This window comes from Symphodus melops (genome assembly GCF_947650265.1).
Source record: "Symphodus melops genome assembly, chromosome: 12".
Taxonomy (NCBI): domain Eukaryota; kingdom Metazoa; phylum Chordata; class Actinopteri; order Labriformes; family Labridae; genus Symphodus; species Symphodus melops.
In genome coordinates this window covers 10,385,837-10,408,558 of record NC_136702.1, presented here as the reverse complement: position 1 = coordinate 10,408,558, position 22,722 = coordinate 10,385,837, and the positions used below count along the sequence as shown (strand labels likewise).

At 38.1% G+C, this 22,722-nt stretch overlaps 2 protein-coding genes across 4 annotated transcripts in view; both read left to right on the top strand.

The window, feature by feature from the left end:
• The window catches only part of rapgef4a (Rap guanine nucleotide exchange factor 4a), a 30,367-nt gene extending 26,545 nt beyond the window's left edge, over positions 1–3,822 (top strand). The window contains exons 22-31 of the mRNA XM_079358171.1: positions 181–327; positions 1,105–1,202; positions 1,545–1,670; positions 1,804–1,982; positions 2,088–2,178; positions 2,255–2,305; positions 2,478–2,565; positions 2,697–2,761; positions 2,870–2,924; positions 3,080–3,822. Of these exons, the coding sequence (XP_079214297.1) occupies positions 181–327; positions 1,105–1,202; positions 1,545–1,670; positions 1,804–1,982; positions 2,088–2,178; positions 2,255–2,305; positions 2,478–2,565; positions 2,697–2,761; positions 2,870–2,924; positions 3,080–3,207 (1,028 nt within the window). The 3' untranslated portion in view covers positions 3,208–3,822. The remainder of the gene's footprint in view (positions 1–180; positions 328–1,104; positions 1,203–1,544; positions 1,671–1,803; positions 1,983–2,087; positions 2,179–2,254; positions 2,306–2,477; positions 2,566–2,696; positions 2,762–2,869; positions 2,925–3,079) is intronic.
• An 853-nt stretch (positions 3,823–4,675) lies between these two features.
• On the top strand, positions 4,676–22,308 carry LOC306832553 (mitogen-activated protein kinase kinase kinase 20-like). 3 transcript variants are annotated; one of them, XM_079357332.1, is made up of 13 exons: positions 4,678–4,737; positions 4,813–4,891; positions 6,317–6,506; positions 7,846–7,933; positions 11,726–11,827; positions 12,572–12,637; positions 12,738–12,766; positions 13,219–13,356; positions 15,202–15,288; positions 15,714–15,788; positions 15,887–15,993; positions 19,879–20,014; positions 20,653–22,306. In XM_079357332.1, exons 3-13 carry the CDS (start codon positions 6,348–6,350, stop codon positions 20,965–20,967), a joined length of 1,302 nt encoding a protein of 433 aa, XP_079213458.1. In that variant the 5' UTR covers positions 4,678–4,737; positions 4,813–4,891; positions 6,317–6,347; the 3' UTR covers positions 20,968–22,306. The 3 variants fall into 3 exon arrangements, with proteins under 3 accessions (XP_079213457.1, XP_079213458.1, XP_079213459.1); XM_079357331.1 differs by having other exon boundaries at positions 4,676–4,891; XM_079357333.1 differs by lacking the exons at positions 4,678–4,737; positions 4,813–4,891 and having other exon boundaries at positions 6,324–6,506; positions 20,653–22,308.
• The last annotated feature ends 414 nt before the right edge of the window (positions 22,309–22,722 follow it).

Genomic DNA, 22,722 nt, shown 5'->3' with positions numbered 1-22,722 from the left:
ATAGTATTCAACTGCAAAAAACCCCCAAGAAGGATTTCTTAAAAAAACGAGTTTTTTTCATTTTTTTTCCAGTTTTTAATACCTCTTTTACTTGTGTATCTAATTTTCCAATACTGCATCACCACTCCTTTACACTGTGCTGTTGACAGTCCCTTTATCTGCTCTGTTTTACGCCCACAGTTCTGCTCAAAGTGTACTGCTGTGACCACACCTACACAACTATCCGTGTCCCTGTCGTGGCCTCAGTCAGGGAGGTCATCGGTGCCGTGGCCGACAAGCTGGGGTCAGCCGAGGACTTGCTCCTTGTCCACCTCAGCTCTGCAGGAGGTGAGAGCAGCAGCAGCTACATGCTAATCAAATGATTGGATATGGCATATAAGGGGAGAGCCAAAGCATGGTGATACAATGATTAATCCCAGAATGATTTAGTGAGTCATTAGCTGTCTTTTGCGGTGAGTTTGCAGAGTGTTAATGTCCGGTATCGTCGGTGCTAAAGAATGGTCTGACTAACCCGGGCCATGTTTTGTAATGTTCCATGCTTATAAGGACTGCCACTGGCTGGAACATGCCTATACTGCTGTTTAAAAGTGCTAATACAGGGCAGATGGTACGATATGTTAATAGAATGGCATAAGATGTTGTCCATGAACTCTCAAGGTTATTAAAACTGGAATGAGTTTGTCTAAAACAAACAAATCCTCAGCTTTAAAGAGTCTCCATCCCTGTTTGCAGTTCTGTGAGCTACAGTCTCACATGTTCAACATCTTCATACCTATTGTTAGCATGCTAACATATGCTGATTAGCATCGAAGTCAAAGCTGAAGCTCATTTTATGCATTTTTTCAGAGATAAGACAGTGGATAGAGTCAGAAATCGGGGAGTGAGAGGTTGGGGAACGACATAAGGGAAAGGAGCCACAGGTTGGACTCGATACAGAGCCTTCCTATTGTACATGAAGTGTACGCACTGACTACTAGGCTACCAGCGCCAGACAGTAAAGCTTTAATGGTGGATCTGTATTTACTATAATTTGTTCAGTGTATTATTTGTCTCAAAGGAGATTTATGCTTTTTTTAAAATCTGTGTTGTGATTTTGTCCCACAGAGAAAGTCGTCTTCAAGCACAATGACATATCAGTATTCTCTACCGTCAGTGTAAATGGTCGGTTGTTTGCCTGCCGGAGGGATCAGCTGGACTCTTTGGTGGGTTCATTTCTTTGAGGAAACACACGCCATCAGAAAAAAGAGGCTTAATTGCATAACTGTGCATCTTTGACACCTTTTACAAGAAATGTTTAACACTAAAAACATGTTTGTCATATTATTCGTGGGTAGATTTTCTCCCATGTTTTAAAAAAATCATATTAACTTCATATATTTACTTACCATTTTATACAGTTGAAATACCCGCGTCTTATCTTTTCTTTCACTTTTGTTAAACTTTATTGGTCCATGCTTATGTCACTAGAACAAAATGCCATTCATCCAGAAACAGTCGATATCATGATTATAAAAATAAAAGATAAAACCAATTTCTTTTTCAAGACGCCTTTACCTGAGCAGGAGGGTCCCTCTTCAGGGTTTCTGACCAGCTTTGAGTTAATGAGCTCTAAAGATGTGGCCTACCACATGACTTCCTATGACTGGGAGCTTTTTAGCTGTGTACATGAGGTAAGACTGTGACACAAAAAAAACCTGACATGTAATGTGATGTTCCTAATAAGACAGAAACACTTTCATGTATTGTTGTAACTGATACTTGAGTTGGGTTTAACACAACTTGTTTCTCTATGCTGTCCGACAGCTTGAACTCATCTATCACACAATTGGGAGACAAAACATGAAGAAAACCACAGTGAACCTGGATTTGTTCCTGAGGAGGTTTAATGAAATCCAGTTTTGGGTGATCACTGAGATATGTCTGTGCTCTCAGTTCAGTAAGAGGGTGCAGCTTCTCAAGAAGTTTATCAAGATCGCCGCCCAGTAATAAAACCCTTTATTACCATCCTACTTCTTATTTTTACTTTTTCATTTAAAATGTTCATTTTTTTTATTGGCTGTTTAACTGTTTCACCTGTTCTCTTATAGCTGTAAGGAGTACAAGAACCTGAACGCCTTCTTTGCTATCGTTATGGGACTGAGTAACCCAGCAGTGTGCAGATTGAACCAGACCTGGGAGGTGGGTGCATTTCAACCATGAAAAGGGTTCTTATCCTATTTGAGAATTAAGTTTTTGCTGTCGTCTCTTTTCATAGAAACTTCCCAGCAAATTCAAGAAGTTTTACGGGGAATTTGAAAACTTAATGGTAAGTTAAATATTCATTAGGATGTCTTAATCTTTGAGTTGAAAAAGAGCTTTCTCTCGTTGTCAGCTGGTCACGTAAGGGTTTAGCAGCATCATCATCCTTCTCTGTGACTGTGATGAATTGTTGTAACACGCTGACAGCAGATCTCAGATCAGTGTGATTGTTTCCACAGGACCCATCCAGGAACCACCGAGTGTACCGACTCACTGTAGCCAAGCTGGATCCTCCCATCATTCCTTTCATGCCACTGCTGATCAAAGGTCAGACTGGTTTATCGGATGGCCGTTAATTTTTAATGCAGCACAGTTGTTCTGTTGTGGGATCACTTTTTCATCAAAAAGTACTCTTCCTTTTACTCTTTTTCACCTACCCTACATCATTTATTTCCCAGATATGACCTTCACTCATGAGGGCAACAAGACGTTTATCGACAATTTGGTCAATTTTGAGAAAATGGTGAGGCTCTAAATGGTTTGATTATTATCTTACAAATGGAGAAAATCTCTTCAAGCCCAACAGATAATAGCTGATATCTGCTGCTAACTGTAGCTCTTTGTCTTTTAGCGGATGATGGCCAACACAGTGAAGATACTCAGATACTGCAGGAGCCAAACGTTCGGTAAGTGTGCACCCTAAAGATGATTTTTTTTCACTAAAACAAGGATGAAATATCAAACGGTTTAAAAGAAAAGGACAGATTCAACCTTGGGTATTGTTTGATGTTTTCTTTGACTAATTTCAAATCATTTTCACTCACCTTTTCATCTGAATCAGGTCCAGATTCTCCTCTAGCGAGCAAAAACCACCCAGGTATACGGACTTACGTACGTCAGCTCCACGTGATCGACAACCAAAGGACGCTAACTCAGCTTTCTCATGCACTTGAGCCCCGCAGGTCTTGAAACCACTCAGGGAGACAAAACGTTACACTCTGATGCTGATTCATGATGTCATGTGTGTGTTTACATTGGGATGAATTGACTCCAGCACAGGCAATCACATGGAGTAGCTAATAACGTGTCATATAATGAGACATTGTTTCAGACGGCTGACTTGTAAACCCTTTTATCACAGGCATTTGTGATATTTTAACAACAGTAATTGTTGGTGGATGAAGTACCTCTCATATCACTCTGCTGCAGATATCTCCATCCTCACAAAGTCAAACAAAAGCAACAATTGATGAAAAAAAGAGATTCAAGATCTTTAGGGGGTCTTTATCACAAGATTAACATTTCAGACGTAAACACTGATGCTTTAAACTTCATATTTATGATACTTTATGATATTTGTTTCGTATCTTTTGTATTAAACAATATTTATACATATTTAAGTGTATGAGATTCTTATGTGTTGTAAACTGTAAACAGATATTTATTTTGACCTGGGCATGCAAAGAGCTATTATGATTATGTTATTTATGTGAGCACATTTTTCTTTGAAGTCTCACATACAGTAAATGACCAAAAAAAACTTTTCTGTGCTGTAAATATTAAATACTTTAGATGTTTTTGTCACTTGTGCTGTCATTATTGTTTGGTCCAGTCATTTTTTAAAGGTAAAATATTGGATTTCTTGAAGTTTTTTCCAATCTTGGTATTTTGAAATCACATAGATTTGGGAGTTTGTCGTGAAGGGGATGTTTTGAGGAACACCATATATTTTAACATTGCAATTGTTGATTTAAGTAAAACTCCTGCACACTGTCTCACTTGCAAACATTTCATTAAATGTGTTTTCAGGTTACACAGTGTGCTTGAATTTCACTTGAAAAGTTTAATGGACAGATTACCATCCTACGCTAATGTCTTATAAAGCAGATGTTCTAAGTATATTTTTCTAATTTGACTTTAAAGAAACAAACAAATTAAATACTTAAAGTAAAAGTGAAAATGGTTGATTTCTAATTACAGACTTTACACAACTTTGTTGAAGGATCTGTGATAAGTAGCAACTATGAAAACTCCAAATATAAGTGACTTGGCAGTGTAATTACTATAGCTATAAAATCTTTCTCATATAAATTAAGCAATAACTGTGGCTGACAGGTAGAAGTAGGTAATTTCAATATTTAGAGCAACATTATAAATTAAAATACAGAAGAAATGTATCAAAATAGCACCGAAGTTTGGTACTTAAAGATGTTAATAGTTTTCCTATGTGAAAATGACCACTAGACAAAACAAAGAAAAACAGTACAAGCATGTTGCAGTTTCCAAAGCAACAATTTTAAATGTAGTCTCTCACATGGAGCAACACTGTCCCAGGACAAGCAAAACAACTGGAGGCTCCATGGAGTCATTCCGATTTGGTGCAGCAGGGGGAGCTGTTGTCATCAGGATGGTGACTGGAAACAGTCCGGTCCGATGTTATCTGCTAAAGCTGCTGCTGCTTGAAGAAGTTGTGCAACCAGTATAACCACCACTGGGCTGGTGAGAGTAGAGAAATACTAAAACGTCACATGAGATTTCCCGGAAATCTGACTTTCTGTGTAATTTCTTACACAGAGTTTAATTTTGGTTAACGCGAAAAGTTCTGCAGCGACGAAGAGCTGTTCTGAAACCGGAAACTTCACACCTAATGTCGGTATGTATTGTTTATTATGCCTTATAGATAGTAAAAGTTCAATATAATTCACATGGAAACTTACTGACAGTGCATTTAGTCTCCATTATGGTTGGCAATACCACGATAATGCACGTGCGTGATATTCTCAGAACACATACTTATGCGTGTTGGTTGTTGATAAGTTGTTTGTTGTGATACATTGCGTTACATTTCATCAGCTCAATTAGGGACTTTTTTTACAGTCATAATCACACGCAGTCTTAGAACTTAGCGATGTTTGTGCTCTTTATTGTTCATCAACAACTTATGCCCTCTAATTATGCTGCACAATCAAAACCAGTATGTATTGTTACATGTACTGCCTACCAGAGCATTAAAGATTAAAATGTAAAATAATATCTATATAAATGTCACAATGCTGCTGCTATTAGCATGTAAAATAAAAGATAACACTATCTGCAAGCTTTGTGCCTTTATTTTTCATTTTGACTCTAGTGATTTGGCTACCTGTGGTTTGACATACCAGCCAGAATGGTTGCAGTGCTTACAGCAGTGTCTGCTATTTAGTGAGAATTGGCAGGAGGGAGAGCAGAAGTGCTACCATGTCCCAGCAAACCTGGTCTCTGGTGTGGACGGACAATACTGTGGGCTGGTCCACTGAGCAGATTGCTGTGAGGCTATGTATAGCATGAATGCAAGAAAATATGCAGAAGCAGTGGCACCCCTTTGTGACAATGAAGGCATTTCTCTCTGGGAGGTACAGCAATCCCAACGAAGGCCCAGGTAACAGCCTTTTAAAAGCCGTAATTGCTCGGCTATAAATGGAAACCCATGAACAATAACAGAGCAACAATTTCCTGTAATGAGGGAATTATTTCTTTACAAGATGCTTTTATGCTGTTACCGACAAATAAAAGGATGTGCTCATCAATCTGTGCGTGCTCTAGCTTGGAGTCAATGTAACCCTGGCTTTCACAAATACTGCTTATGACCCTAACACAGTCATGGGGAGCCTATTTTTTTAAATGATGAAGAGAATGTTAGATCTTCTATTTTTTATAGTCTCTGATTGTGGCCTTCAGATTCCTGAACACAGTAGACCGTGCTAGAATAGTCCCCGACTTTGGCTGCATGATCGCAGCACATAGGCGTACCCTCTGTCTTATACAAGCATGGCCTGGATCCTCCTGAACTCATTGCTTACACCAAGGATGAGGAGTGTGTGTGCTCAGAGATAGATACAGTAAATCCCAGAGCCAAAACAAGGATCATGACCAGGACACTAAATACAGAATAAGCCTATCTGCATCATGTTAGAGGCTCATGACATTCTGAAACAGTTACTTTCAGAGGAATGCACAGTAGCAGTATGTTTATTTTACAATAGAGGACTTTGTTGAGTGAACCAGGCTTCCTTCCTTCCCTGTGATCCCTCTCCTCCAGAATCTGAGTTGGTGCTGAGTGTCATTATGAGATGTTGTCTCCAAGCGCCTCTTTCGTACAAATCAAGTTTGATGACATCCACTTCTACGAGAACTGTGGCGGCGGCAGCTTCGGAAGTGTCTACCGAGCCAGGTGGATCTCCCAGGACAAAGAGGTGGCTGTGAAAAAACTGCTCAAGATTGAAAATGAGGTAGGAGTCATAATTGCCACAGCTTTTCATATACTTTTTAATTGTCAGTGTAGTAATCATTTAAATTGCTACCCCATTTAGCAGGATGTGGTGACTTCTGTACCCATCATTCATGGTCATTATACTCCCCCACTCTTGGAAACGTGCTGCAAAAGAAACAATATTGCTAAATAAAAGAATGTATTCGGCCCAATTATCATCGGGACTTTTCTTGACACCTCTTTGAAAGCTCAGGCTCGTCGTCTTTCAGACAAAAAAACAATTATCTTTGAAATCTTTTCAGGAAAATTGTAAAACATTTGTTGGCTTGCGATAAGATGTTCAAAAAGGTATTCATTGTTTCTTTTATGAAATTCAGATCTCAGATTTTCATTCAAATTTGCTCAAGTGTTGGAGAGATGATTGTTCCCTGCAAACAATAATGTGATCCTTTCACAGTGAAGCAATTGTTCTTTTAATTATAGTGTTTGGCGACAATTAAATGAATTGGTTATGTCAGGTTTCTGTTCATTCAAGCAGTAATCTAACAGTGATTCCTCTGGGCCAGTCAGTGGCCCAGTATTCTGTCCATTTCTAATGTTATATGTAATTTTTCTCCTTTACTTTAGCTTTGCTAGCGTTAAAGATTAAGGCAAGGTAATGTTTATCTTGTCACAACTTTGGTTTAGACTGACATACTACATCTCATCAACACGTTCAGAGATTACTATGGGATGTCATGAAAACATTCATGGTCCCACATGGAAAGTATGACACACACTTTGATGACCCCCTGACTTTTCCTTACGCACCACAATGAGTTTGGCCTGAGAGTAAAAAGTTATTGATGGTCTTCAGAGGATGAATGTTTAAAGGCTTTTTCCATTACGTCCCCCATGTAAGTAACTTTTCTTCCCAGTCAATAAATTCCATTTTCTTTGGTGATCTTCAGACTCTACCACAAACTCACTGATTAGATATACTTTATTTTCCCCCGGGTGGAATCTGACTTAAAAAAAATTGTAGAAAAAAACACACACCGCTTGGTTCCACTTACATAAACAAGTAAAACAAAGGACAGGACAATCATAAAAATACCTCAAGTAACATAGAATACAATTAGATAGATTACCATCTGTACTACGTACAACACAGAGAGCGTAAAACAGTTACCTTGTGTCTACTTTAGTTTCATACTTGAAAACAGTTTACCTCTTAGCACATATCATATTAGCATTTTGATTGTAACTTGATGTCTGCTAGCATGGTTTTACGCTCTTAATCTTTTCTCTGAAGCATCTTGTGAACCTGTTTTCTTCTTTCTTTCATGATGTCCTCTCCCCGTGTGTTCATTGCTCAGGCTGAAATCCTCAGCGTCCTCAGCCACCGCAACATCATCCAGTTTTATGGCGCCATTGTTGAAGCTCCCAACTATGGAATCGTCACTGGTAAGAGGTTGTTTATTTTGAATTAAACAAAAACATTTAAAAACAAAACTTTATTTGTCCTGGGGGGCAATTCAAAAGCTGTTGTCAGTGTCACCTACAGTTCATATACAAACATACATACATGTATATAATAAGAATGAGTGTGCTGCAGAGTTACTGCTCTACACTATCAGCGTGAAATGCAGAGTGTGTTTTCAGCAGGTTCAGTTTGCTCATCACTGAATGGTGCAGAGGTTTCTATGGAAGCATTTGTGTAAGAGCGTTCAGGAAGGGCACACATACAGTAGCTTTGTGCCCCTTTTTTTTGTGTGGAGGTTAGTGACTGGGAAAAATGAAGCTGACGAAAAAAAAGGGGCCCTCTGCTTATGCACAAACTTAACAGGGCAGTAGGTTTAATTGGGTTTCATTCTTTCCTTCTGTTTATGGATTTTGTGATGATTAAGGAATGATAAGAAATAAAGATGACCCCCTCTTCTGAACAGCTATTATACACAAAGCATCCCTGAGGCAGCAGTTGAGTACTAACAGCTCTGTGTAAATGTAAATAGTAGAATGTGTCATATGCTGTTGACATGTTTAGCCAGTCTACATCAAAGACTGATCGTTAGAGCCTTTAAGGGTGGACCCAGAAACACCATCTGACGAGAGCTGTTATTTTAAGGTATATGACAGACCTGGGATTACTCATTAGTCGCATCTAACACTTCATAAACTTCACCCACATGAGAGCTGGATGTCACCAGATATCATGTCATAGACTAGATTTTACTTTTCCAAGAAATGTGACCAGACTTCTTTTATCTCTTATCTTGCTTTCGAACATCATGAGATCTGTGTGTTTTTTTTTTTTTTAAAAACCCTCATAGAATGTGGTTCTACCTTTTTGATCATGCCTCCTATAGAACAATCGGAAGTGTCAGTGGGACAACAGCATCAGATCCTAAAATTATGCTGTAGGAATATTGGTCACATTCATGCAGATTTAAATGGTTTGTTTGTTCACTGCTACCAAGTCCCTTTATATAAACATCTTAGTTTCCAGAGCTCTCTTACTGGATCAGTTGGTTGAGGCTGGGATGAATGAACGTTGTATTAAGGAGTGTTAAGGAGGACTGGAATGTAACTGCGCAAATTATGAACGTGCTGTATCATCAAATAACAGACCTGTCGGACTGGAATAGGTCAATCCTATTTTTCCTTATTGGAAATGTGACATACAGCTACAGTTAAGCTAAAGTAAAGGGTCTGAAACAGTGAACATACTGAAAAACAAAAAGCCTTTTAAAGGTTTGAATAGTAGACTTTTGGTGTTGGCATACATTTTGAAATGATCAGTGATAGTTCAGCTATTTATTTGTGAAATAAATGCCTTGTGTTTGTACGACTGCTAACATTCTTACATCGATCTACTCAAGTATTTCTCCTTTAATTGCATGACTTGCTACCAACAAAAACAAAAACAAACAAAAAATAGGAGAAACATGAAAACTGTCTGTTTTAAAAATTCTTGACAAAATGTTAATATAAAAAAGAAAATACCTCTTTCTTCAAACCAAACATAAAATGTGAAAGTCTTGAAGATTATTCAGTGGTGATTAAAAAAAACAACCCTGTTGGTAAAGTGTGCTGTCCCAAACATGAAGGGATCGATCTCTCTCCACAACAAACCATCTAAAACCTCTTCTTATTGATAAATAGAGAAAGGTAGAAGATTGATCTTTAATAGTCAATGGCTTTGGTATCTCTACTTCAACGCTGCATTGCAGTACAATGAAAATAGCGTACAATATGACACTGTAACAAAGCTGGGTAAGTATTGCCTCTACAAAACCCCTGCTGCCCTCCTCTTCCCCTGTTTTTTTAGTTAAACCTTATAACTTCAGTCATATTACCTTACATGTGACTCTTGAGCGACTATAGCTTCAGAGATTGTATATTTTCATATTTTCTTACTGTGAATGAGCCAACACAAATTGGGAAGTTTTGTCTTGTGTATAAAAGAGGAAAAAAAGTTCACAAGATTTTAAGCTGAAGACCTTTCATGTGACATTTGAGCATTAGTAAAGAGAACTGTAAACAAATGACCAGAAGTCTTTTACTGAAAAGATAAGTGAAGTTGGGATCACCAAATCTGCGGTTTTCAAATGTAACTCACAGAATCAGATTTAAAAAGCACAGGACTCCTGGACAGCCTCTGTTGGTATTTGCAGCTATGAAAGGGGGTAAGGTTTTGTTCGTCAAGGAGCATGTTGGTGTCTCCATTTATCAAAGCAGACTCTAATTAAAAGCAGATACAGGAAAGAAGTTTATAGCCATCCTGACCGTGCCGTGTCCACATTCATCAGCTCGGTTATAAATATCCTCCGTCTGTTGACATAAAGCGTCAGGCCGTCTTCTTTATTTGAGAGACCTGTACTCTAAGTCTCTAGCAACTTGTACGAGTTTAACACTCTACTCTGCTTTCACCTACATCCGGTATTCACCTCTTAGCTACACTATAAGGTGGCCTGTTGTTTCACTCAGGCTGAGTAAAAATCTTCTCTGACTTTACACAAATGAACTTTTGAAGATGTGGATGATACTGAAGAGTAGGTCCAGAACCTCGTATAGTCGTAATTGGTGACACGTATAAAGTGCAGGAGCTGACTTGACTTCACCAGTAATACGGTTAGTAGCTGTTATGCAAGATACAAGTCTGTACATCTGCTGTGTGATAGCTTTTCTTACAAAGACCAGTGATAACAAAACCTCATAAATTTGTGTATTTTATGTTTGTTAATTAGACGCCTGCCTTGGCGCCGATGCATGTTTACATTGGTGTGTTGGAACATGATTGTGTAATTATGCACAAACAGAGGGTTTCCTGCTGTTTTGGCAGGTAGGGTAATGCTGGTTTGATTTTATTTGAGCTTTCGATACATGTCTCGCAACACAGACTCCTAACTGATTTGCTTGTTTCTTCCTTGAAGATTTATTTCTTTAAGACCGTTTTGAGGTTGTGTTGCAAAAGGCTAAATGGTTTTCCAGACCCATAAAGAGGTATAGGGATTTGAAAGCTTTTGAAAAGCGAGCATGAAGTCTATTTCTTTGTGTTTCATTTGAGATAGATTTGATAACATGTTGGCTCCTGGACCCCCCGCAGTGTCCAGTTACACTGTGATAAATTGAGCTCATCCAAAGCGACAATGACAGGAGCAATCTGTAAACGCCATCAGCTGCCTTCCGGGATATGTCTGGCAGAATTTCAACTTGCAATTGTTTTCACATAATGCGCTCACATATTGCCCTCATACGTGCAATGTAACATCTCAGGAGGATCCCTTTTGTCACTGTAAGAGATTTTACTGTCACAAACTGTCACTCAATATTATTCATGCATCATCATACAATCATCATCAGTATGATTAGCTGTACAGCGATGAGAGTGAGGAATGAAGGATGATACATATATCATTTTTACATTATTTTATATAGGAATGATTAATAGAATAGCCTGGCTTTTGATGTGTGTATATAATGTATGGTATGTGCTGTTTTTTATTATGATATTTCAATTTCAATTGTTTGTATCGTAAGCTGTTAGTCTGCTGGCTTGTATATTTGTATGATAACTGATATCCTTCTGTTTTGCATGGGAGCGTGAGGAGGGGGGTGTGATGTATTTGGGGAGGGGGTGTGACTTTTCCATAGTAAGTCCTTATAATTGTTGTTGTATACATACATAGACACTTTTTAATAACATGTTATTGTGTAAATAATGATAGAGTGAAATATAATCGCTTTTCTCTACAGAGTATGCGAGTGGTGGATCGTTGTACGATTACCTCTCCAGTGACGAGAGCGAGGAAATGGACATGGGGCAGATCATGACGTGGGCTGCAGAGATGGCCAGAGGTAAAATTTGATCATATATTTCCCTGATTATTTTGATTAAATTGCAGTTTAATGGTTATGCCTTTCAATAACAGATTTTTTTTGCTTTGATTAAATATAATTATTTTTTCTGAGAAAAGTAATTGAAAGTGAAAGTTAATACGGTGTTAGGAATGATGATTAAAATGAACTAAAAAAGAATTCTTCTCAGCTTTGCTCATACATTTACAATCAATTGGGGCTCAAAATTAAAGAACTGAATTTGAGAACTGGGAGCTGACACCATACATTATGTTGAGTATGAGTATTGTGGTTTAGTTTTGTATCCAGGCTCATGAATGATGATTTGGATAACAATAGATGACAAAGGTTAAGCATTTGGCTTTTCACAAGAACAACTCTGCTGGTAGAGTACATCTTATTCAAATCCATGCTGAAGGGATTGTGTCCTTTGCTGCAGTTATTGATGTTGACGCTGATAACCCCTTTTTGGGGGCTTTAGTAGAGCTTTAGTGCTTGCAGGCAGCGTAGGTGTTTTTACATGGAATAAAAATGTCCAAGAGTTGAGAACTTCAGTGTTGATGAGCTCATTAGTAGATCCCTAAAACTTTTTAGCTCAAAACTGCTCAATGTCTCCTTAGCTCATGAAAGATTGTGAAAAGATATTTTTTCACGTCATTAATCAGAGCCACACAATTTATACACCAAAACATTCCCAGTGATCTTCCTCTAACAATCCTTTCTTCATATTTTTTTTAAATGTAGGAATGCACTATCTGCATTCAGAGGCTCCTGTTAAGGTCATCCACAGAGACTTAAAGTCCAGGAACGGTAATAGATATTGTTTGTAATTATTCAAAAATACATTGTTTTGTGAATACATGTGGCTTATTGTTTGGACTAAAAACTTAAACCCTGTTTTGTCTTTCAGTCGTTTTGGCAGCAGACAAAGTTCTCAAGGCAAGTTTGAAATAAGCCTAAAGAATGTTTATGTCGGTCCACATTGTGTTAGGTCTGTTGTTGTGTTTGGTTAGTTGAAAATATGGACTTTGATTTCATATTTTGAAAGAAGCAGGAGTATGAAACACTGTCACAACAGTTTACATACAGTACATGGACACAAGAGGGCAGTGACTATCTTAGCATGTGCGAGAAACCATTGACAGTGCTACCAATGGGCCTTACTTTTAAAAGACTTTTGATTAAGTTGTTTACAACATGCTTTAGAGTTCAGTTGCAAAGAGCGAATGTACAAAGGAAAACCATTTTTTACATATGTAAAAACTATATACACACACACACACACACACACACACACACACACACACACACACACACACACACAAATACACACATAAATATGTACATAGAATTATTTTGATTCTCTTTCTTTGCTGTTGTCATTTCTATAGATTTGTGATTTTGGGGCATCCAAGTTCCTGACCCACACAACACACATGTCCTTGGTGGGCACATTTCCCTGGATGGCTCCAGAGGTGATCCAGAGCCTGCCTGTGTCTGAGACATGTGACACTTTCTCCTACGGTGTGGTGAGTGACAAAAAGAAAGGGAGCAGAAAGAAATGTTTTCACAACTTTGATGAAATTTGTCTTGGCACACAGGACAGTGTCAAAGTTACTGTTTGGAATAAGAGCATTGCTTCATGTTAAAACCTGATCAGCGACCCCACCGTATTTAACAGAGTTATAAACAAATGTTCAGGTCTTTTGAGGAGTCTCAGGGTGAAGGCTGCACAGAGGCAACGGCCATCACTTTCGAGCAAGGAACAAATATTTAGAAATATTACAAAAATTACATTTTTCTTCATGATGTGATCCAGAGTGAATACAAAGATGTTATTTGAGGGCTCTAAGTGTACACACAGACCTAATACTAATATTACTGACATTAATGTTTAGTTATTACTATAATGGCCGTGAAAACAAGTAATTAGTTGTCTTTGAAAAAACAGCAATAAACGAAAAAAACGTCAGTAATAAAAAGACAAAGTGAAAATAAGGCTAAAAATGTAAAATTAGCTGTGAAGACCAATGTGATATAATGAAAGTAGGTGTAGGTACAATGAAGTGTATGATATTAGAGCATGGGCAGCTGCTGCTCTCCTGGAAGTCATTCATGCTGTTGCACTTGGTTGTTCATATTAACAGTGACAAGTCTGAAAGGAGAGCAAAAAAAAGAGTGAAGTTTCATGCACAGCTGGCAAATGACTGCACAAGTTGGTTTGAATGACAGATTGTCAATTTGTAGGGTTAAAGAACTAGTCGTACACAGCCCTGGCGTCATGTGTGGAGCAGTTTGAGCAGCTTTTTGACTGTCAGACACTTCTCATTTAGCTTGTTTGCTGAATCATTAAGTCCAACTTCAGGACCTTGTTTTAGAAAATAACATTAAAAAAATCTTGTGGGCATTTGCTGAATTCTTTAATTCATTTTTTAATTTTGTTGACTGCAAAGAGGAGACTTGGTGTAAAAACACTGTTTACTTTTGTTTTTTAAATGTCTTGTTAACATGCACTTTCCAGCTCAGTGAAACAACTGTCAATAACCAGTGTCTCGCATGTTTCTATTACTGCATTAGTTTTTTCTGATAAGTACTGAAGAACAGCCCTTTAGAAACCTGTGGTCTCTTTTTACTCTTCACATTTTTGTGATGTTTTTATTCCAGATAGTTTTAAAAGAAATGTTTCAAAAATGGAAACCATTTCCAATTAAGCTTTTTATGCTCAAACAGTCCTTGTCCTATCATGCAAGAGTAAAAGTAAAAAGATTCAAATCAGTGTTTCGCACTTATGTATGTTAAGGTTGAAATTTGAACAGTGTGAAGTTTGAAGTGTTCAAAGCTGCAGGGAGTGCTTTTTGTGCCACTTTTCTAAGGCGCTGACTCTTTAAGTAAAATACATACATGAAAGATGAAGCAGCTGGCAAGTGCAGAAATGCTAAACTATGGTACACATGGTACAAACACACTGTACAAAACTCTCCTCTTCCTTTTCATGATCTTATTTTCTGAGATGCCTATGTGGGTAGTTATTTCTGACACAGTTGAATACTAGCTGATTGAGCCTTAATTATCAAGGTGCTACTGTTTTTATACTTCATTGTAGCCTTAAACTGTCATTGCAAATCTAAAATGATTATTTTGTCTACTCTGTATTTTGCATTTTTTTTGGACAAATAATAGAGAAAATTGTTCATAATTTAATTTGTATATGAAATGACATGATATGTGGCTCACCTGCTCTGCAGTATTCATGTGTTTACAGATTTTGCAGTAGATTCAAAGATGTTGTGTATATTGACATGCACATACATGTTATGATTGAACAGTTTGTGTTTGGTTTGTTTACTGACCGTGGCTCTTGACTTCTGTGACAGGTGCTGTGGGAAATGCTAACTCGTGAGATACCTTTCAAAGGCCTGGAAGGTTTACAAGTGGCCTGGCTCGTGGTGGAAAAAAATGAGGTACTCTAGTGTGAAATGATTGGGTCTGGTTAATATTGACTCCTGGAACAAAGAAATGTCTTGTGTGCAGATAAACAGATTTATATTTTTATTCATGGGTATTTTTAGTGGCATATATTCTAAAATGGTTGAAATTGCATATGTATATCATTGTCATAGACTCTATTATTATTTACAGTCTATGGTGATTCTCCAATATTCAGACCTAATGTTTTCACTTGGGGTCAAACGTGTGGAATATCTTGTTAAGCAAATATTTCTTCCTTTTAGGATATACTGATGTTAACTTTCCTGTATAGAGTTGGGTCATTATAAGAGGGATAGCATCAGTATTGAAAAAACTATTCCTTTAAATCATTCCTTCTTCAGTGTCCTTTAGTACATTAACCTGCAGCTCATCCCACAACTTCACTTGTGTGTTTCAGAGGTTAACTATCCCGAGTGGCTGTCCTGCCAGCTTTGCTGAACTCATGAGAAACTGCTGGGCAACAGAGCCAAAAGTGAGCGATTTGCTGGTATTCATTAGTATGCAAATAACCAACAAATATATGGTTTCCTTTGAATCTCATACAGTGCAAATGTTTGCATATTGATTTAGGGAAGGCCAATGTTCAAGCAGATCCTCTCCACTTTGGAGTCCATGTCGAACGACAGCCAACTTCCTCAACAGTGCAACTCTTTCCTTCACAACAAGGCTGAATGGAGGTAATGAGATCAGCCCAGTAAATGTATTTATTACTGTTTTTTTCACCAATATAGTGCCTCTGCCTAAGGAAATGTGCAACTGTTTTTGAAGAATGATGTGGAAATGTAGCTGACGGGGGCCGAGAAACACAAAAAAGACTTGAGATTGTGCATATAGATCTTTAATAATTACACTGATAGCTACATAAAGGCATAAAAACCTCCAAAGAATCATCCATCTGGATATACTTCCTCTCTTTACCCATAAGGCCCTAAAAATAATCACCATCTTTTTCAAGTAGAAGTGCTTAATTGGGTTGTATGAGCAGCTGGAGGTTTGGTGATGTTCAGCACAGCCTGAGTCTCAGCTGTTACTTTATTCTCTGTCTGCATCTCAGCGGGGCTTGTCTGTGCTCTGAGCTTTTCCTCAGAAGTTGTGCTGGTGGCATCATGTCCAGGCAGCCATCTGCAGGTGGAGCAGGTTGGAGCTCACTGCTGGAAAACAGACATTGAAAATGTTAAACACAGAGAGACACATGTAGCTCAGGTTTTCTTTTACTATGGATTAAGCTGGTTTTTATTAGAAGTAGATGCCTCTGGGTGATCAGAGCAGGAAGAAGCTTCACTTAAGAGGAACGATGCCCGATCTCAATGAGTGCTTAGTGCTGTCCCACTGACAAATTGTCAAGAGCATGTGGGCTCTGATATAGATTTTAAAACGCAAAATGATGAGTCCAAATTTCTGCAGACTTTCTTAAGGAACCTACCCAGAGTTCATTAAAAACTTGTTTGCTTGAAGGAACTGAATGTGTGGCCCACTACTAAATGTAAAAAAATTTATCAGTTTGTTGAAGTAGTATTCAATAATAGTCCTTTTTAAACCTCTTTTCCTCCTGAAAAAAGAGCCATATCTAAGCCCAACCATCGTTACGTCTTTGTATATTCATTTTAATTCCGCGGCGACTTTATATTATTATACCAGTCTTTGAATTCTCATTGCATTTCAGCGTTGCAGAAGCACAACATAGCGGGAGCTCCGGATACACACACAGCAAGACATGAGCGCTCTCCCGCTGGCTCAGCTGATACTGTCTTGCCCCTGTAACACTTCTGTTACTACCTTTTAAAGACAATATAAATAGGGCTTTAATTCATAGCCCCATTACGTAGAGACAACTGTTTCTGATTGTTTAATGCCTTATTATCTTTTATGGCAACATATGATATGACATATGATATGATGTCCTGAGATAGTGTGTTCAGTTTGGTCTTTTTTTATACAATCCAAGCCCTCACAGACTTGTGCATTGCATGCCATAGTATTAAGGTCCAGGAGGGTTCAGTGCTAGGCTATAGGTTTGAGATTGAAATTTGGCCAGAGACATGACACTTCCAAGCAGTGGGATCTGTAAATATGTTGTATGGTGCATATTGATATAGTGCAGCTTTATAAAAATTTCAAGAAGAAACTTTCTATCTAGGTTAAGTGTTGACTGTTAGCTTGTTTGAGAGCGACAGCAACCATATTAGGTACAAAGTGTAGGAATTACCATTTAGCTTTGTACATATAACAAGATAGTTTCCATTGAATTGTCTTAATCGTTTTGTGTTGTTTGTTAAAACTTTATCTAGTGCTATTTCTACCAAGCTAAGCAAACTGATATATCGTGTGCTAAAGTAGAAATGCAAAGTGACACTTGAGACGTATATACTATAACATCCTCTCTGCAGCACTAAAGCAAAGCTTTTAAAATTGGAAAATCTTTATGCCCTAAACTTAGTATTTGTTTGCTAGCTAGCATGTTAGGAGAAGATGTAAGGTTGTACTTAGACACAGCGGTGCTTGACCCGAAAGCTAATATCAGCATGCTAACATGTATCAAGTGCTTATATAATTGCACGCTTACAATGATAATGCTTAGCATCTAATTAAATGTCAAGATGCTAAATGTTGGTATGCTAAAAGCCACTCGTGCTTTAAACTGATGTTATTATATTGTTGTTATTTGTTGCTAACCAATGTCAATCAATCAATCAATCTTTATTTATATAGCGTCAATTCATAACAGGCGTTATCTCAAGACACTTTACAAAAGCAGGTAAAGGACCTTACTGTTTGTCTGTTAACATTAACAAAAGAGCAGGTAACAAGACCATGCTCATTGTTATGTTTACAAAAAGCAGGTAAAGGACCTTACTTATGGCTATATTACAAGAGCCCAGCTTAATCCGTCATAGCGTGGCAAGAAAAAACGTCCTTTTAACAGGCAGAAATCTTCAGCAGACCCAGGCTCATGACGGAACAGCCATCTGCTAAACTGTGCTGGGCTTGAAAATGGGATGGGGGAGATGGGACAATGTAACAATAGGACAACATTAACTTTTACTGGTAACTCAGTCACAGTTTGTTGTAATAAAGAGTGTTAAAGTAACAGCCGTCAATTTACTTATCTAGAGATTGTCTTTGAAAAGAGTTTTAAAAAACCCTCATTAGAGGGCGCAAATGGCCGAGCGGTTTGGTTGTGCCCTATGCACAGAGGCTATAGTCCTTCAAACAGGGCTTCAACAGGTCGAACTGGGTTCAAGTTTGACCTGAGGCTCCTTTCCTGCTTTCCATTGCCAGCTCTCTCCCGATTTCCTACTCTACCCACTATCCTATCAGAAAACGGCAAAAAGCCCAAAAATAAATCTTAAAAAAAAAAAAAAAAAAGAGCTCACTAAACAATTCTGCAAACTAGTGAGGCAAACTGCACCAATTATTCAGGAAGTTAAGCAAGACTGAGAATTGTTTGGGTTGGGAAATGTCAGGGTGGGGTTACTTAAGGACCAGGAGAAGTAAAAATGTGCTTTCCTGTCTGTGTTTCATGTGTTTGTGGACAAAAAGTGGGAGAGTTTTTGTTGGTCTGAAGCACAGCATGGAATTTTCTGACATAATATTCAGCCCCACCTGCTGAGCAAAACAAACGTCCCCAGCGTGAAGTGAACATGAGACATTGTCCTGTCCTTGGCATTCAGGGCTTCAGATGCAGGCTAATCACTTTCTGACTTTAGAACAACACTGAGTTGTTTACAGAAAAGTTTATTTTTATTATTAAATTTTAGTATTCACCACTGCTATCTGTACTATCATACATACAGTTAGTGACCTTACTTAACCACAAATTAGATTATAACCTTTTTGCTTTGCATCCTGCAAAATACAAATCAACAGAGGAAAAGTAGTATCACAAAGTAGATTAAGTTTAATTCACTTGATTGAAAACAAATGCACACATTTGCAAGAACCACATCTTTATAACACTTAGGGATGGTGCTTATGGGAAATGCTGTTTTCATCTCAGAAAAAAAACTCCAAAGAATCCTCCTTGTTCAATCAAAAGAAAGTTTCTTTCAGAGGCTTTATATAAAATGTGCATGTAAAAAATATATAAAATAATATTCTAATAACATTGTGATCTCTCAATAACATGTCAAAAGATCAGGAAAAAAAATCATAATTTCAGGCTACGGAGCCTTTGTTATTTTGACCAGAGACACTGAAACGACAGACTTCTTATGTTCTGAGACATATATTGTCAAATGGCATAAAGCTTTTCTTGTAATTTTACAGCCTTAGTCACAGGATATTAAGAGATAACTTCATACTTAGCAACTTTAGTCTCTTGATTTTACAACTTTATTTCAGCTAAACTGTCATTTTCTAAATAATAAAACTTTGTGCTTGACTTTATTCTCAAAATATGAGATTGTTTTCTTTAAGTGACCCAAACACTCCTTTGTAAATAATATAATAAGACCATTTGAAATCATGTAACAAAAAATAGCATGGTGTTTTTCACAAATTAATCTTGAGATAATTGTTTATGTTGTGTTTATTATTGTTCTGTTTCTGACTGTATTCTGCAGGATTGAGATCGAGGCCACACTTGAAAGACTGAAGAAGCTGGAGAGAGACCTGAGCACCAAAGAGCAGGAGCTGAAAGAGCGAGAGCGGCGTCTGAAGATGTGGGAGCGCAAACTTGTCGAACAATCCAACAGCCCGGTGAGTTCCCAATTATCCCCTCTCCACCTTGGTCCACCTTCACCTCCGGGATATTCACCACCACCTGTCAAGGCGTTAGAGCAGCACCGTCACCTCACTTTTACAAGTTCACGTCTGTGTTCGCTCCTCTAAGCCTCTTCTGAGGGAAACAGCAGTGAAATGAAAATAAAAGTAAGGAATGAGCAAACTACCAGTGTATATTGTCAGCCTCTGGCAGTTTAGCATTATATTTTTGCATCCTAAAAACTTTTGTTTTCACTTATGTTCTTACAAACAAAACCCTGTGTTACTGAAGGCCACAGAAGCTGTTACTCAACAACACACAGGTTCTATTGTTTGAGGTTTTATAGTTGACTTAACCTTGACTCAAGTGCAATAAAATCCTTTCCTGTTTCCTTACCTTTGTTTTCCTGACTTACCCTTAATTTGTTGATCTGTTTTGTTTACTTGCCTTTAAAAAAGTTGCTTTTCTAAATCAAACCGCATTTGGCATTGAAATGTATTTTTCCTAATTTACACTTCTGGCTTCAAAAGAGATTTACTTTTTATTCTTTTCTTCCTTTCTGACTTTCTGTCTGTCTTTCTATCCTCTGTTCTTTTCTCTTCCCTCTGTGTCTCCATGTGTCTCTGCCTCTCAGCTCTTCTTACCTGTGGCTAAAAAGATAAGTGCTCAGTCGTATTATCAGTCAAAGATGGAGGAGTCAAACAGTTCACAGATGTCCTGTCAGATCACAACCTCCGGTAACGAAGAGGTGAATCTGCAGTCGGTGATGATGAAAGGCTTTGACGACGTGTTTTCCTTGGACTTTGGCCTTCCTGTGCTGCACTCGGGCATGCGGGTCAACATGCAGGCGAGGCAGAACTCCTCCGTGTCGAGCTGTGTCAGAGAAGGACGCAAAATCAACATGACTCTGGGGATGGGACGCTTCGCTTGGTCTGATGACAGTGAATAGACTTGACGATGTTCTGTGATGCAACAGCTACATCTGTTGAATTGCTTAATGTAACCTGATACATAATTAGTATCGTGCAGGCACTTTTACTCTATGAAGTGCTGCTTAAATACTGTCAAATAGTTTAATTCAATTTCTACCACATCCCTGAAAAAGCATATCTTTGCACACCAATCTCCCTGCTTTATTTAACTTGTATTTATGAGTTGCTTTTCGAAATAGCTCAGCTTAGCAAAGAAACATGTTATAGATTATATTTGTAACCCTCAACCTACGGTATGGAGGGCCTATTATGAATGTCATTTACTGTAAGCCTAATGTAGTGGATGTATAGTGGCATGCTGTGAAGAAAGAGCCACGTGAGCCAGATGCTTAGAGAAGGCCACGCTTTTATGATGAAGTGACATTTTGCTGACATTAAAATTGGCCAGTTTGTTCTGGATGTGGTGGAGTGCAGTTGTTAAGATGCAGTCTCTTACCAGGATGAAAAAGTACATGTTTTTTTCCTGCTGATTCACCCAGGTTCAAAACAGCAGGAGTGGGACTTTTCTCTGTGATTGTCAGCTTCATTCTTCAGTTGACTTTTCAAGATCAGCTACTTTCCTCGGCCCAGAAATAGGAGTTAGAATGAAGAAATTATTACAATGTCTCCCTCAATCACTCAAAGTATAATCAAAGAAGTATATGTTTTAATTATTAAATCACCAATTAAAAACAAACAAAAAGAAACTGGGATAGGGTGCCAGATAGCCTAGCATTTATGCCATGTGCCCTCTGTACAGAGGCTATAGTACTCTTCGCAGAAGCCTTGGGTTGGAATCTGAACCCAGCGCTTTGTCACTCCCCACTCTCTGCTCCCAACATTTCCTGTCTGTCTTCAGCTTTCCAGTCCAATGAAGCCAAATAAAAAAGAGAGAAAAAAAGAAACTGGGAGGATACCAATGTTTAAACCATTATTATAATTCTTTGTGTCTGTTCTTTAAAAAAGCTATGTGTTTGAATGTCTTTAAAATGTTACTTGTAGTCCCTCTTGAATGTCACTGCAGTGTCTTACAAACTGCATGTTGGTGATCTTTCTTAGACACAACGTTTGATTCCCACACTGCCAATATTTTCTTTCATATTTAACCATAAAGAAGAAGTGGAAAAGAAACCAACAAGCGTCTCTTTCTGCCTAATAAAAATGTTCTCTAAATCAGCAGTTGTCATACCAGCTTGCCAGCTTTAAATTGATGAGACACATCAGATACATATTGGATACTTACATAGATGCATGCCACATTATTTCCTTATGGGCCAATGTTTGTCAACTGGTTAATATCAGCCTATATGGATGTTCAACAGACTACAGATTAGTGTATTCCTTGTTTAAATAGAACTGTCCAAACAGTATCATTACATGTGGTCCAAGATATTTCCTGCAGTCCTGCACTTTACAGGAGAGGAATTAGCTATATTGTTGGGTTAGGTATTAAGCATCATCTTGTGAAAGGACATGCTTCCTTGAGCATAGCCCATTAAATGCCCCCCTTGCTTGTTCTCATCCGTCATTCTCATGAGGATGTAATCCTCTCTATTCCTCTGTTGTTGCTTGTTAGCCTCCTGCTGTGAGCTAAGATTCCTATTCAAACAATGCTTGTACTCCTGCGCCATCAAAGTCCCTGCTCGCACTAAGCTAGACATCAAAATGCACACAGAAAAAAAAAACACTTGCTAAACATTTCATCAAGTGTCCATCACAATTATATAACTAGC